This window comes from Tauraco erythrolophus, chromosome 7, assembly GCF_009769465.1.
Source record: "Tauraco erythrolophus isolate bTauEry1 chromosome 7, bTauEry1.pri, whole genome shotgun sequence".
Lineage (NCBI taxonomy): Eukaryota > Metazoa > Chordata > Aves > Musophagiformes > Musophagidae > Tauraco > Tauraco erythrolophus.
This window is the reverse complement of record NC_141471.1, coordinates 19,754,474-19,767,407: the sequence shown is the minus strand read 5'-3', so window position 1 is coordinate 19,767,407 and position 12,934 is coordinate 19,754,474. Positions and strand designations below refer to the sequence as shown.

Below are 12,934 nucleotides of genomic sequence, written 5' to 3'. Positions count from 1 at the left end.
GTGTATAAAAGAACTCTGTTCATTTAATGTAGCGCATATAAAAAGTACACACAAATATACATACACACACTCCTCTAAGACGTCTTCAACATAAAAGCTACTGTTCCTCAACATAAAATGAATAAATTGAAGCAGTAACATCTTTGTTGTGAGCCAACACCCTACAAGTCATTTCACATTTTACAGAAGACAGCCAGTACATGGTACTCAAATCTTGCTGCGAAAATATTAATAAATGTAACGTTTTAAATTCAAGGTACAAGCAGTATGAAAATTCATACATACCCACCACTGTCCACACACTATTAAAACACAAACTAAAATATCAAATTAATTTCCTTAGTGCATTTAATAGCACATTTATGTTTAAGAGCCTGACTCCTGAGAAAAAAATGGTTATAGTACACTTAATATGTTTCTGTAGCTTTTTGGAAAGGCAGCATTTATCATTGTGAAATTAACGGAACATTCAAAATAATAAATCAATGAGAAGCATACAGCATACTCAAACAATATCGTATTACTGAAAAACTTTAGCATTACTTCGTTCCGTTTAAACATAACGAAATAAAGAGCCAACGCAGAGCCTGCCAATGCAACAGAAGATTAAAATGATTTCTCAGAGCTTTTACACGCTTAGGCGTGGTATCATATCACAGCATTTCCTGTCCAAATCACAACATGCTCAATTCCAGAACATCAATGTGCCCTGTCTTAACACCAGACAGGTTACAAAAGCCCAAGTGCAGCCATAAAATTAATACAGAGCAAAGTACAGAGGAGGGCGAGGCATTTACAATACTGCTGCAATGTTACACCAAGCATTAGTGAAGTGCAAAATATTAAAGCATACTGAGAGAAAACCGACGAAATAACACAGGCACAAACCACAAATTAAGACATTAGCATTATGAACAAAATTCAGCTCAGACTATCTAGCTCATTTCCAATGAACTTGCTGTTTCATAGTCTCGCTTCTCACAAATCATTCAGAAAAACATGCCTTACAAAACCATCAGAGAAATGGCTACTGTACATTTCTTACCAGTGCTGTGACATCCTTTGTGAACTGCAGCTGGCAGAAAACATGAAAACATAGTAAAAGGTGCTTACAGATGCAAAGACAGAATTATGTTGTCATATTGATGTTGGCTACAGCAAGCTAAAAATACAACTACACTGATTTCACTGGAAGGTACCAACAGAGGTAAAGGGCAGTAAAGCATAAAAAAATAACTTCACCCTCCTTGTGTGCATGTCCATCGCAGGCTTTTATCTGCTCCTCGCATTTACCCTCTACCCTTGCAGAAAGCAAAATACATTTGTGCCATTTTGCCTTGGTGCATCCATACAGCTGCCTGCAGAGAGCTCTGGCTCTATGCAACAAGACTTCCCTTCCACTACAGCAACATTACTGTCTCGCGTTTCCCCTGGGCTGCTACATCCCTGCTTCCTGGTGACGAAACAACGGCTTTATTATGCATTTAAAACAGCACGCCCCTTCCCCACATATATCTGAACACGACCACAAGCTGTCAGCTGACTGCAGCTGCTTTCCTGCTGTGTATCTGAAATTAGGGGAATGATGCTGCAGAAACACTCTACTCGTGATTTTTTTTTTTTCCGCCCCCCCCCCCCCCCCCCCCCCCTCCACTCATACTAAAAATCAAGCCAGGTTTCCGCTGGCACATTTAGTGGAAGGAAGGAACATATAAAGATAAATATTTCTAAATCTTTCAATAAGATCTTGACAGGCTGGGAAAAAAAAAATAGAAAAGATGCTGAAGACCCAGAAAACAGAAGGAGCAGAGACTGCTGGCATGCAAGACAAACAAAACCAATCATCTCCCTCAACCAGAAAACTTTATGCAATTATTACTTTATGCAACTGATAAAACAGTTCAAAACCTGCGATACACACACGTTACACCAATATAAAATACACTGCATGTATGTTTTTGTAAAACATGCAAATGACAAAATGCTTCATTGACTTTTGACAGTAGAAAGGCTAAATTCCCAAACTAGTGTGATCTGATCGTAGCTGAAGACTACAAACAAGTATAAAAATCAGTTCTCAGCTCTTGACAAAATTTATCACAGATATTACAACATCTTCCTCAAAAGACAGCATTCTCACAAGGTCCAAAACAAGATCAGCTAGGCTTTCTCCCCACTTCCCCCAATAAAGCATATGTTTCTAGGATTGCAGGTATACCTGGACAGATTGCCAGTTCTCAGTAAGACAGAGTAACCAGAAAAAAGGTTTTGATGATGCTAAGTGTGTGTAGTTCTCCTTTCAACCTCATTCCACCCACTTCTCAAGAAACCACTGAAACAAAGCTGAACTTTCTTCCAAGAAAGAAAAAGTTTATAAATAGGGGCTGTGACATTTCCACAAAGCAATATTAAATACCTTTGTCTCATAATGCTGATTAAGGGCCTACAGAGAAATATTGCAACTAACAAATGCACGGATCCTCACGGTGAATGATGCATTATCAGCCTTTTTACTATGAAACATTTTAATTGCTTGAACCAGAAAGTGATGCTTAAATTTTTAGAAGACATTTTGAAACTAAAAAACGTGAACTACACCAATATACCTAGCAGCATTCATACACTATTTTGGTACATAACATATTTTGCAACTATATATAAAACACAGAGTGAATAATCCTTTCTTCTCCTTTTAGTTCTTCAACTGACATAGCACATAGAAATACTACTTTAATGTTCAAGTGACAGCAAGAAAGGATATATTCGTAAAAAAGCAATCAGGGTATGGCTTAAATTGAAGTCTCTAAAAAGTCCTAAAAATAGCAAAAGCCTTCCAACTTCAAAACATATAGTTTGTTTGTTTTTTTTTTTTTAATACCAAGACCAGTGATGTTCCTGATTCAGACACCAGCTAAGCCACTTGAATTCCTACAGGAGCTGGGTACTCAGTAGTTATTCAGAAGTTCCAACATGATCAAAAAATGAGTCTTGATGTTTCACATGAGCTCTTTCCCACTTTCTCAAAACAACAGCAGTTATGGAAAGCTTTCCAGACAAATACAACAATTCAGAAAGACATTAACACTTTTGATGGATAACAGCTCTGCAACAATTACTAGAAGAAAACTGCCTTGCTTACAGAAAGAATCAGTGTGTTTCCAGTTCTTTGATACAATTTCTTCCTCACCTTGCAATCTGGTTACATTTGCACCAAGTTTACAAACTCCTGTGGCAAAGAGTTAATTTCTGACCACGAATGCGTATAACCATTAGTACATTAACAGTTTAACTGGTAAGGTAATACATTCATGCCATATGATCAGCAAAATAAATTTTAAGCAAATAAAGCATTCTACAAGGTATTGGATTAACCTTCAAATTCAGCTGAAGTGTTTTTCTCGCATTTTTTCCCCACCTGATTTTATGCTGTTTGATGATAGAATAATAGCCAACGTGCAATGATTCCTCTTAGTAAGAAGCATGGTAAAGCCCCATACTTTCAAGAGCTTGAGCCAACCATAACCTACACCCCTAGTCCAAATCCATAAAAGCACGTAGGCATATGCTTCGCTGAGGATGAGTACGCTTCACTACGCTTCACTAAAGGATGAATAATAACACGAATTTCAACCGAGCTACTTGCAAAACTGGAGATAAATGTTTTGATGAATCAGAATCTAATGTGCCCAGCACCTTGCAAGACTGAGCTTGAGGCATTCCTCCTTCCTCCTCCAACCCATTTGGCTTCAGATTATGTTTCTTTACTACTAAATTCTTCTCTTGCCCAGTCCTAACTTATTCTCACATTTAGCATTGAGTACGGGAAGTGCAAACCAGAAAAGGTTTTCAGTTGTCTTAAAAGGAAACATTTTCCAGTTACAGTTTGCTCTGGCAAGAATGTTAGTAATATAGCTCAAGTGGTTTCATTTTACTACGAGACAGCCAGCAAACTCTACAGTCAAATAACATTATTTGGAAAAAAAAAACCACAAACCAACCTGCACACTCTTCCTTCCCAATAGCAGTGAAATTTTAGTATGTAAAACTTGATGCCTTAAGCCCAAGAAATTTATTTTCTTGTAAATATTATTCTAAATCGAGGTGAGGAGGGTTGATGCAAATGTTATTTTCTAACATACGCAATGTTAGGTAACAAAGTTTAAGTCTTCTCTTCGAGGTTACTACGTCTCCACACCACACTCCTCCTTCCATGGTACTTGCTGCCAGAGCTTTAACATTAACCTCTGTGCACATTACAAAATCTGAAAATAAACAAATGCTCCAACACTCTGGACTAAACACAGCTACTTATGAAAGCATCTCTATTTATTGAAAGTGAAGTACATGAAAATATTTCACAGTTTGCCAATGAAATAGCCGTGTTGTTCCATTAGGTCTGACACAACTGGACGGTTTCAGGCAAAAGAAGACAATATTGTTAGAAGTTGACTGTAGGCAGATTTGTAGTCAGAGGCATGAGGTTACTGGGGCATATAAAATGCTAGAATAAATTTCCTATGTAAGTTATTTTTACTTTTTCTTATTTTTTAATGCAGGTGCATCACTGGCAATCCCAGGGTACTACAAGGCCTTGAGAGCTGCCAAATTCCACAGAAGTATAAGAAATGACAAAGCAGCAAACTCTTCTTTTACACCTGGATCTCCCAATAAACTGAAAACTTCCCTATCAACTGACTACAAAGAGGGGAAGAAAGAAAATATATGCTTCAATTGACTTTCACTCACTTTTCCCATCCAGGATTTTTTTGTTCCCCTACTCTAACAAGATAAACCGTTTCTGTTCAAAAGTAGTCAACATTCAGTTATTGATACACAGTTTCAATTGTCTGTAATTTTAAGGAAAGATTAAGATGTAAATTAAAAGACATGCAAGAGGAAACGTATCAAAAACATACAGCAGTAAACAACTCCCTTTTATTTCCACATTTACTATTATTCACAGAAAGTAAAAAAAAAAATCTTTTTGTAAATGAAACTACAGAAATCTTTCTGGAACTCTAAGGCATGTTTCAACAGATTTGCATGCTACTAAAATTTAATGGTCACAACACCTAGGACTAGAAGTAACCTGCTACGTTTTGGGCAACTCCTAGAAGGAAATGATTTTTCAACATTTCAACTCAAAATAACGGCCCCAAAATCCTGCATACTAAGGACACCCTAACACATGCACATTAGACACTGCAAAGACTACTGACAAAGAGTCATAATACAACTGACCTGTAAGTGGGCCTGGTAATTTCAATTTTCTCTCTCTAGGGAGCATCTTTACATTCAGTATTTTCAGTGTAGCACAAAAAGCTTTTGAACGACTGGAAAGTGTCACAATGTAAACAACTTTTTAGTATTAAATTTGTTATCCAAAGGCTACAAAACAGCAACAATTCCATTAAATGCACTTGAGAAAAGGAACTATTTGTAGTCGACCTAAATGTGTCTTTCCAACCATATGAAGTCAGTGGTACTAAAACCTACAAGACGCCAAAATTCTATCAAAAAAGTTGGGAATGCTAGACAAATTGTATATAGATACATGAAATCTGAAACACTGATGATGATATAATATAATAATGATCCACCTCATGGTCTCAAAATAGTTACATATCTACAAATGTTTCAAGGTCATCAAAAGAGATTATTTTAATTAAACTAATCTCAAATTTGAGGAGGAGCATGAAAAAAACTCAACGCGTTCATAGCTGTCAAGAGTGCAAGTTTTTGTCATAAAGGTGTTTTAAGTATCCTTTCCTCCATCCCCAAAGTGACATTTCCAAGATCATGCCAGTGAACAAACACAACGGACGCCAACTTCACTAATGGCAGGATTTCACGTGTAATTCCCTTCTACGTAAGGAGTGTGCACATGCCACAGAGGGCGATGACCTGTGGATTGGACCACTTCATTGTTACTATTGATGAACGGATTTAAAGCTCTGTTTTCAGGAAATTCAATATACCAAGAGGTTCACAGACATATACAGATATTTCTGAAGACTAAACTCAAAGTTTAAAAATAACACACTAAGGATAGAAACAAGCAACCATGCTCTTTATGTAGTTAACCTAAAAATCAGTCATCACCAAGAACTATAAAACTCACCACAACCAGCATCATTCCTGAATATAATGAAACTATTTAATCCTCGTTGCACTAGATAAACCTTTTATTAGCTCCTACTAAAATATCCAGTAGTGCTTTGAGTTTTTCTGTTTTTACAGTATACCAGTATTTAACATCTTCAGATGGTGTCACTCATTGTAAACTGATTACTTACAGTTAAATTTATGACATATGCGAAAGAAAACAACTGAATTCTTCAACATACTATAATAACGTACATAACACAATTTCAATGACAAAAGTCTACATACTTCCTCTATTCATAAGGGCACTTTCCCTTATCATTTATTGTTCACTTCGCACTTATACTGACACTACCACTACAGAGGTTATTGTTTTCACTTACTTATATGAGCTGCGCTTCATTCAGGAATAAGAATTCGCTCTGAGGTTTATATGTTATTTAGACATAAGATTTCCACAAATGCTAATGCAGCATAAAAATAGAAAAACAAAACAAAAAAAGTATGCAGTTTCTCAGTTGAAAACAAAAAGCTACTGTCTTTTCTAAGGGAGTGAAAGGAACAACATTCTATGCTGTTACTCTGAAAATATTTTAAACAGTAGCATAGAGCAAAGTTTTTCACTAAATCTTATAATGGGAACAGTAGATTCTAACATCTAAAGGCTGAAGATTAATAATCACCATCTTCAGAGACATTGCATAGATTTTTTCATTTGACTGAAGTCACAGTGACGCACTGTGTCTCAAAAGACTGCTAATTGTTAACTTTAGAAGTGATAAGATTTTTCCTCCTCTGTGGTGGTCTGAAAAGGAGAAAACTACAGGCCGTAATGGACAACTTCTGTTGTAAGATGCAATTCATTTGTATCATCTGTATCTTCACATGTTGCAACTCTCCATCAAAGATTTGACACCTGACAACGTGCATACACAGATCACGACAGAACAATATGAACAGACAGCAGCTATCAGAAGTCTTTTAAAATAGGCCCAAGTACCTGCAATGTTCAGTCTTGGAGACTACAGAAAGCATCTGTCTCTTCACAGCTTTCCTCTGGCAGATGCTATGTGGAACTGACAGCCCTCAAGACAAGAGCCCGCTTTTACCTCAACAAACGCCTCATGGCAAACAGGAGCATAAACTGCTCCATGTTTTATCATAATCACGTACCGACCCAATACAACAGCAAACACCGTAGAAGGAACTCATACAAGCTACAGAGACAATGCAAAGCATTTTTTACAAAATGATGATTCCACCTCTCAAACCCAATCCTTTTCCTATCCTCAAAAGAGGACCTTGGCACCCTGGCATACAAAATTCACAACTATATCACATTTTAGAACTCAAAAGAAACTTTTTTTAAATGACAGCTGGAAATTATTCCCACACATATCTCCAGTTCTTTTTAGAGAACTCCCATAGGCAGATATCTTTTCTTCTTTCCTTTACCCCTCAATCTCCTCCAGGAGAATGACCTTATTTTCTTTTTTACTAATATCCTTTTCTAGCCCAAAGGCAACCATTGTCTTTCTTCCTCTGCCTCCATTATCTCAATTCTTGATATAACAAGTTAAATTCCAATCAATTGTTTTTCATCTGTACTTCACCTGAAGCTTGTGCTTCATGCTTCATCAGCAGAGGGAAGATGTGTCTAAAAGCTTCTCCCCCAGCCAAATACAAAGTTTTAACTTTAAACCTACAAATCTTGCCTTGCCCAGATCCTTAGACTATTATCGCTACTAGACTGCACTAGATGCACATGGCCATTCAGATCATTTAAAAGTTAGAACTATTCCTCCACTTCTACATATTCACAGCTCCAATAAAAATAAAAATACTACTAAAAAAAAAAAAGAGGGAAAAAACCAAAGCTGTTTTTCCCTGCCACTTATTCATACAATCAAAACTCAGACCCTGCCCCCAACATTTTCTGTACTGGATTGCTGAAATATTTCTTTATCAAGCATTCTCAAAATATCTTTCTATTCTAATAATCTTGGCTTGTTGGCCTAACTGGCTGAGTTCCTATACTAGCCTCTGTCTTCACCTTCAGCTCAAAACAAGAGTTGCTTGGGTTCTTTTCTTTACCCATTAACTCGTTCTTTAATATTGGAAAACAGCTACTGAAACTGTTTTTCCTTGACTGTTATTTAAAGTCCAGTCTTACTATTTCTATGTGGATTAGAAGATACAATTTTCCAACTACTAGCCAGAAAGTCTACCCTGCTAGTCATCTCCTTTCCTCTACCTCCAATTAAAAATAAAGCATATTAATACATGAGGTGTTTTTCTAATTCTTCACAATACATACTTACAAATCGTATTTTATTCACAGCTCTTTTGTACTTAGAGATACTAAATGGGCAATTAATTATCTCACTATATATGCAGGACCTCAGTTCAAATTGAGAATACATAGGCACTAGTGTAACAAAACATTTACAGCAATTACAACTAAAAATTTGGTAATAACCTTCAGCACATTCATCACCTCGCTTCTTTCCTGGAAATCCACTGACTATTATTGAGTTATTAACAGAAGCTAATTTTAAGGGCCATATGCTAGTTTTTTAAAATTCAAATTTAGTAATGATTCCCACCTTCTTCAGAATTAGACAATCTAGTTAAAGCAAACAATCCAATTCATAAATTCTAACATAAAGAAACTAATCCAAAATATAATAAAAATACAGACACTATTCTAAGATTATTTTTTCTTAAAGAAGATGCTAGAAATATCATGTGTAGAAGGTATTCTCCCCTATATTTGGATTCCTCTGAAATTTCAGGGATGGCAAGCAAATAGGAAAACATCTAAGGAATGACAGAGAGAGAAATGTTAACTCTCTAATTATTTGCTGGTAGCACAGTTCAAAGACTTTGTAACCAACAATGAGACATTTTTCTTTAGTCAACATACTGTCTGAATATAAGCTTCATAAACATACCAATTGAAGGATGTCCTCGTCTTTTGGCATAACACTAAGTTCCAATATGCTGTCACTGAAACATAGGAAAAAAAAACACGACACATGAACTTTTGGAAATTATTTTCAATTCTTGTAACAAAGATGATCCATTAACTTTCATAGGTCAAAACCATTCAAAAAATCCCACACTCGGCTATTCTGTCAAATTATTTTACACAACAGAAATAAACACTGATTTCCATTAGCGTCTTAGCAAATGAGAATAGAGCAGAAATCCAACTGAAGAGTACATCTGTGTTCTCAGCACAACCAGTGTATTAAGCCAACATGCTGTCTTTGTCAGTTTTGTCTCTTTTTTATTCTTGTTCGCCTCCAGTCCTAAGGTACATTAGTTGTTTGGAGCTTCTAAGACAAAACAAGGTGGCAAGTTAAAATTTCTCTCTCTCTTCCATTTAAAACTGAAGTCTGTTGGCACTCTTCAAAGTTGCTGGGGAAATGTCATAACCACCACATCATGTGAAAAGTGGGGCAACAGTAAGGCAAGGACTGATTTACACCCTTCCACTCCAATCACTTCCTGGCAGAATCAACTTAAACATATTTAGTCAGTCAGATGACATCTGAAATATGGATGAAAAACGCTTGCTATTTATAAATGCTGAGTTTGTCAGTCTGAATTGCTGAAACCAAAAGGAACAGCAGCATAAAGATCCAGAAATCTGGATAGTTCAATCAATGTAACTTAAATACAGGCAAACCCAGGACATTGGATGTACCATGTACGAGTTGTCCAGAGTCAAATATCGTAAAACAGTGAAACCCACAGTTAGTATGTACCACGAAAGCGTATTTTTACAAGCAAGAGAGAAATATATGCTTGTAACATTGGATACAGAACAGTTGAATTAATCCTCTCATCTGAGAGAATATTCTGTTCTCATATTCATTAAACATAAACTGGAACAGGGACAGAAAAGGGCTACAAAAGCGATGGCTTGCACAGACTATTTTAAGTAGGCTCAAAAACCAGAAAATGAAGAGATTATGACTGTTACTTAGAAATGTCACATTATATGTCACAAGAAGAACAGATATTTAAGCAAATTGACCAACACCAGCATAAGGAAAAAAGCATACAACCTAACTGGATGTATTAGACTAGAAATTAGCTTATCTGTACTGGTCAGTACAATGCATTTACTGAGAAATGACAAAACCAGCACACAGATTGGCCACCAACTGCAGGGCACACAGAATGATCTATGAAAGTACTGAGAAGGATCTCAGTTTCTTATTTCTACAGAAAGGAAAGTCATCTTCTCAAATATGTAATGTGTGATTTATTATGCTTTCTTATATGAAAAATGTTTTTATTTTGTGATTCCTTTTCCATTTGTTAGCAACCACAGGCATAAGGCTGCATTCCAAAATAGCGGAGTAAGGGTATTTGGTTTCACAATCTTCTTCAACCATTATTCATTTTGAAAAAAGTTTTCTCCAAGCAGCATAAATTACTTTAGTTTAAAACCAAAGATCAGCAGTGATAGATTTAAGTTTTGCTTTTTAAGTCTATGCACAGCTAGGAAAAATAAGTTTTAAAAAGCCTTTTACAGATTTTTCAGAATATTGAGTTTTAAGAAACACGAAGGTATTGATTTTTGGATCTGCATTTACAATAGTATTTTCCATTTTGACTGAATACATAAACAGCAAAACTATTTAAAATGATTCTTTAAACATAGTGTCATCAGCAGCTGACTTTTGCCTAAACTCCTCTGAATGGATATTAAATTATTTATCAGTTGTAAACCAAAAAGAGAATATGAAAGAGACATCACAGCTTGAGGCATTTCCAATGAAGAGTTCAGATTTAATTTCTCTGTGTGGGCAGCATGTATATGTAAATTTTATTAGGCAATGTATGGTTTGATAATAATCCAATGCTTATTTGCAGGGTGAAGACTTTGGAAGCCAAAAAAATGATAAACACCATTCATCCTCTTTAACTACTTTTTATATAAAGGAATATAAATTGACACAGAAGAAACTATTCTCTTATACAAATATTGTATGCCCTTTTTTCTAAAAAAAAAAAAAAAAGAAAAAAAAAGTTATTAAATCCATTTACATAGTCTAACACCTTTTTTAGTAGCCATCCAAAAGAGAAAAGGGTTCCATTTAGGAAAAATGTTTTAAAAATCATTCAAATAACTACTTAACTATTCTATTCCAGTTTGCCTGGAGAACCTTCTGGAGACAAACTGGATCTTCTTACTTCATATTTTATGACATGTTCTCAGAATGGTTTTCAATTCTCACATCAGAAACAAAAAGTATTAAGGAATACTTTTGGGGTATTGTACTAGATAATGTGCATGCAAATTATGAAAGTGTCAGTAAGAACCACCACACAAAAAGAGGTAGTTTATGCTAAAATATGAGACACAGTATTTTGAATTTTCAGAGATATCTATCATACAAATGACTTTTGTTATACATTTTGAGAGTAAAATTTAAATTTTTGACTCAGAGTCATCAAACTAAAGCACTAATCACACAGGCTATCATTTGATGCATTATTTTATATTAATGGAACAAATTCAGCAGCTAAACTCTGTACATTTCTGAGCAATCCCAACAATTTCAAGAAGAATTTGCAAAGAGAAACAAGCAGAAGAGACTTAATCATTCAAATTCCCCACAGTTAAAAAAAAAAAGTTGGGAATCAGAATCTGTTTCTTGTTTTATTTGGAACCATGAATAATTTAAGGAGTTTACATTAGTAATCAATATATCTCTAAGTTGATTATGTAAACAGGTGAGAATAAATTTTTAATGAACCAAACTAACAACTATAAGTAACGAGAGGAAACCTAGGATTAAAAGTGATCTCATGACTAACCTACAGGACATAGTTATTTCTAGCCACTCTTCCAAGGTGTGCCCTTCGCCTTCCAGCGGAAATTATCAGTGTAAGTTTAGCTTTGCTATCTTCAAGCAGAGCAAACCAGATAACATTCTAGACACAACTTGAAACTTTTCTGAGAACAATACAAAACATAGCTGAATTACATCACATCCATCAGTCAAGTTCTGATGTCTGCAGCACTATATAATGAGGACTAACAGCTGTAATTGAAGAACTTTCCAGAAAAATAATGAGCAGTTATGGAAATGGAGCTGCAGGGGTAATCTAATTAAAAACCTTTAAGTCCAAACCGAGTTTCATTGCAAAACAGCTCAAGGAGGGGTGTAGGTGTGCCTTTTTATCCTCTTACCTCTAAAGAAAATGTGTTGTATCTTTAAAAACTGTTCTGAAGATGATCAGAAAAATTAAAAAAAAAATAAGCATTTACAATACGCAGTAATATGTTTCAAAGGGTAATTAAAAACAGTAATTAAAAAGTCTAGAAAACTATTACACAACATACTGAGACTATAAATGAAACTATCTTTAGTCATGAATAAAGGAGATTTCAACTGACAGCCTTTCAAAAGGCCTTTCAGCAAGTTGCTTGCACAAATCCAACTAAAGAAACTAAGGTGTGCTGGATGAAAGATTAGCTAAGACACAAAACAGAGCAAGAACTGTGTCACTGAGTATTTTTAATGTTAAGAGTTTAAGTTTAAGAACCAGTAAATCAAGCGATGCAGACAAAACCTTTGGTTCAGCAAGCTTCTAAACCAGGGATTTCTGGAAAATGGTCTAGTATTATCTGAACAAATATTGCTCGATACTTTCAGTGTTTTCATAGTCTTCTCCTAAGAATCCATTACTAGATGTTAAGAGAGAGAACACTGACATAAACAGACCATCAGTCTGACCCAGGATGGCTATTCTGATGCACAAACAGCATGCTAAAGCAAGAGGCATACACCATAATGTAATTTTA

At 35.5% G+C, this 12,934-nt stretch overlaps 1 protein-coding gene across 4 annotated transcripts in view; it reads right to left on the bottom strand.

The window, feature by feature from the left end:
• ARHGAP21 (Rho GTPase activating protein 21) overlaps nucleotides 1–12,934 on the bottom strand; it is an 87,931-nt gene that overhangs the window by 33,370 nt on the left and 41,627 nt on the right. For 2 of the 4 annotated variants that reach the window (XM_086614277.1, XM_086614278.1), the window contains exons 5-6: nucleotides 9,060–9,114; nucleotides 1,046–1,075 (exon numbers count right to left, since the gene is read on the bottom strand). In XM_086614277.1, coding sequence (XP_086470403.1) covers nucleotides 1,046–1,075; nucleotides 9,060–9,114 — 85 coding nt within the window. The remainder of the gene's footprint in view (nucleotides 1–1,045; nucleotides 1,076–9,059; nucleotides 9,115–12,934) is intronic. The other 2 variants (XM_086614275.1, XM_086614276.1) reach the window with 1 other exon arrangement.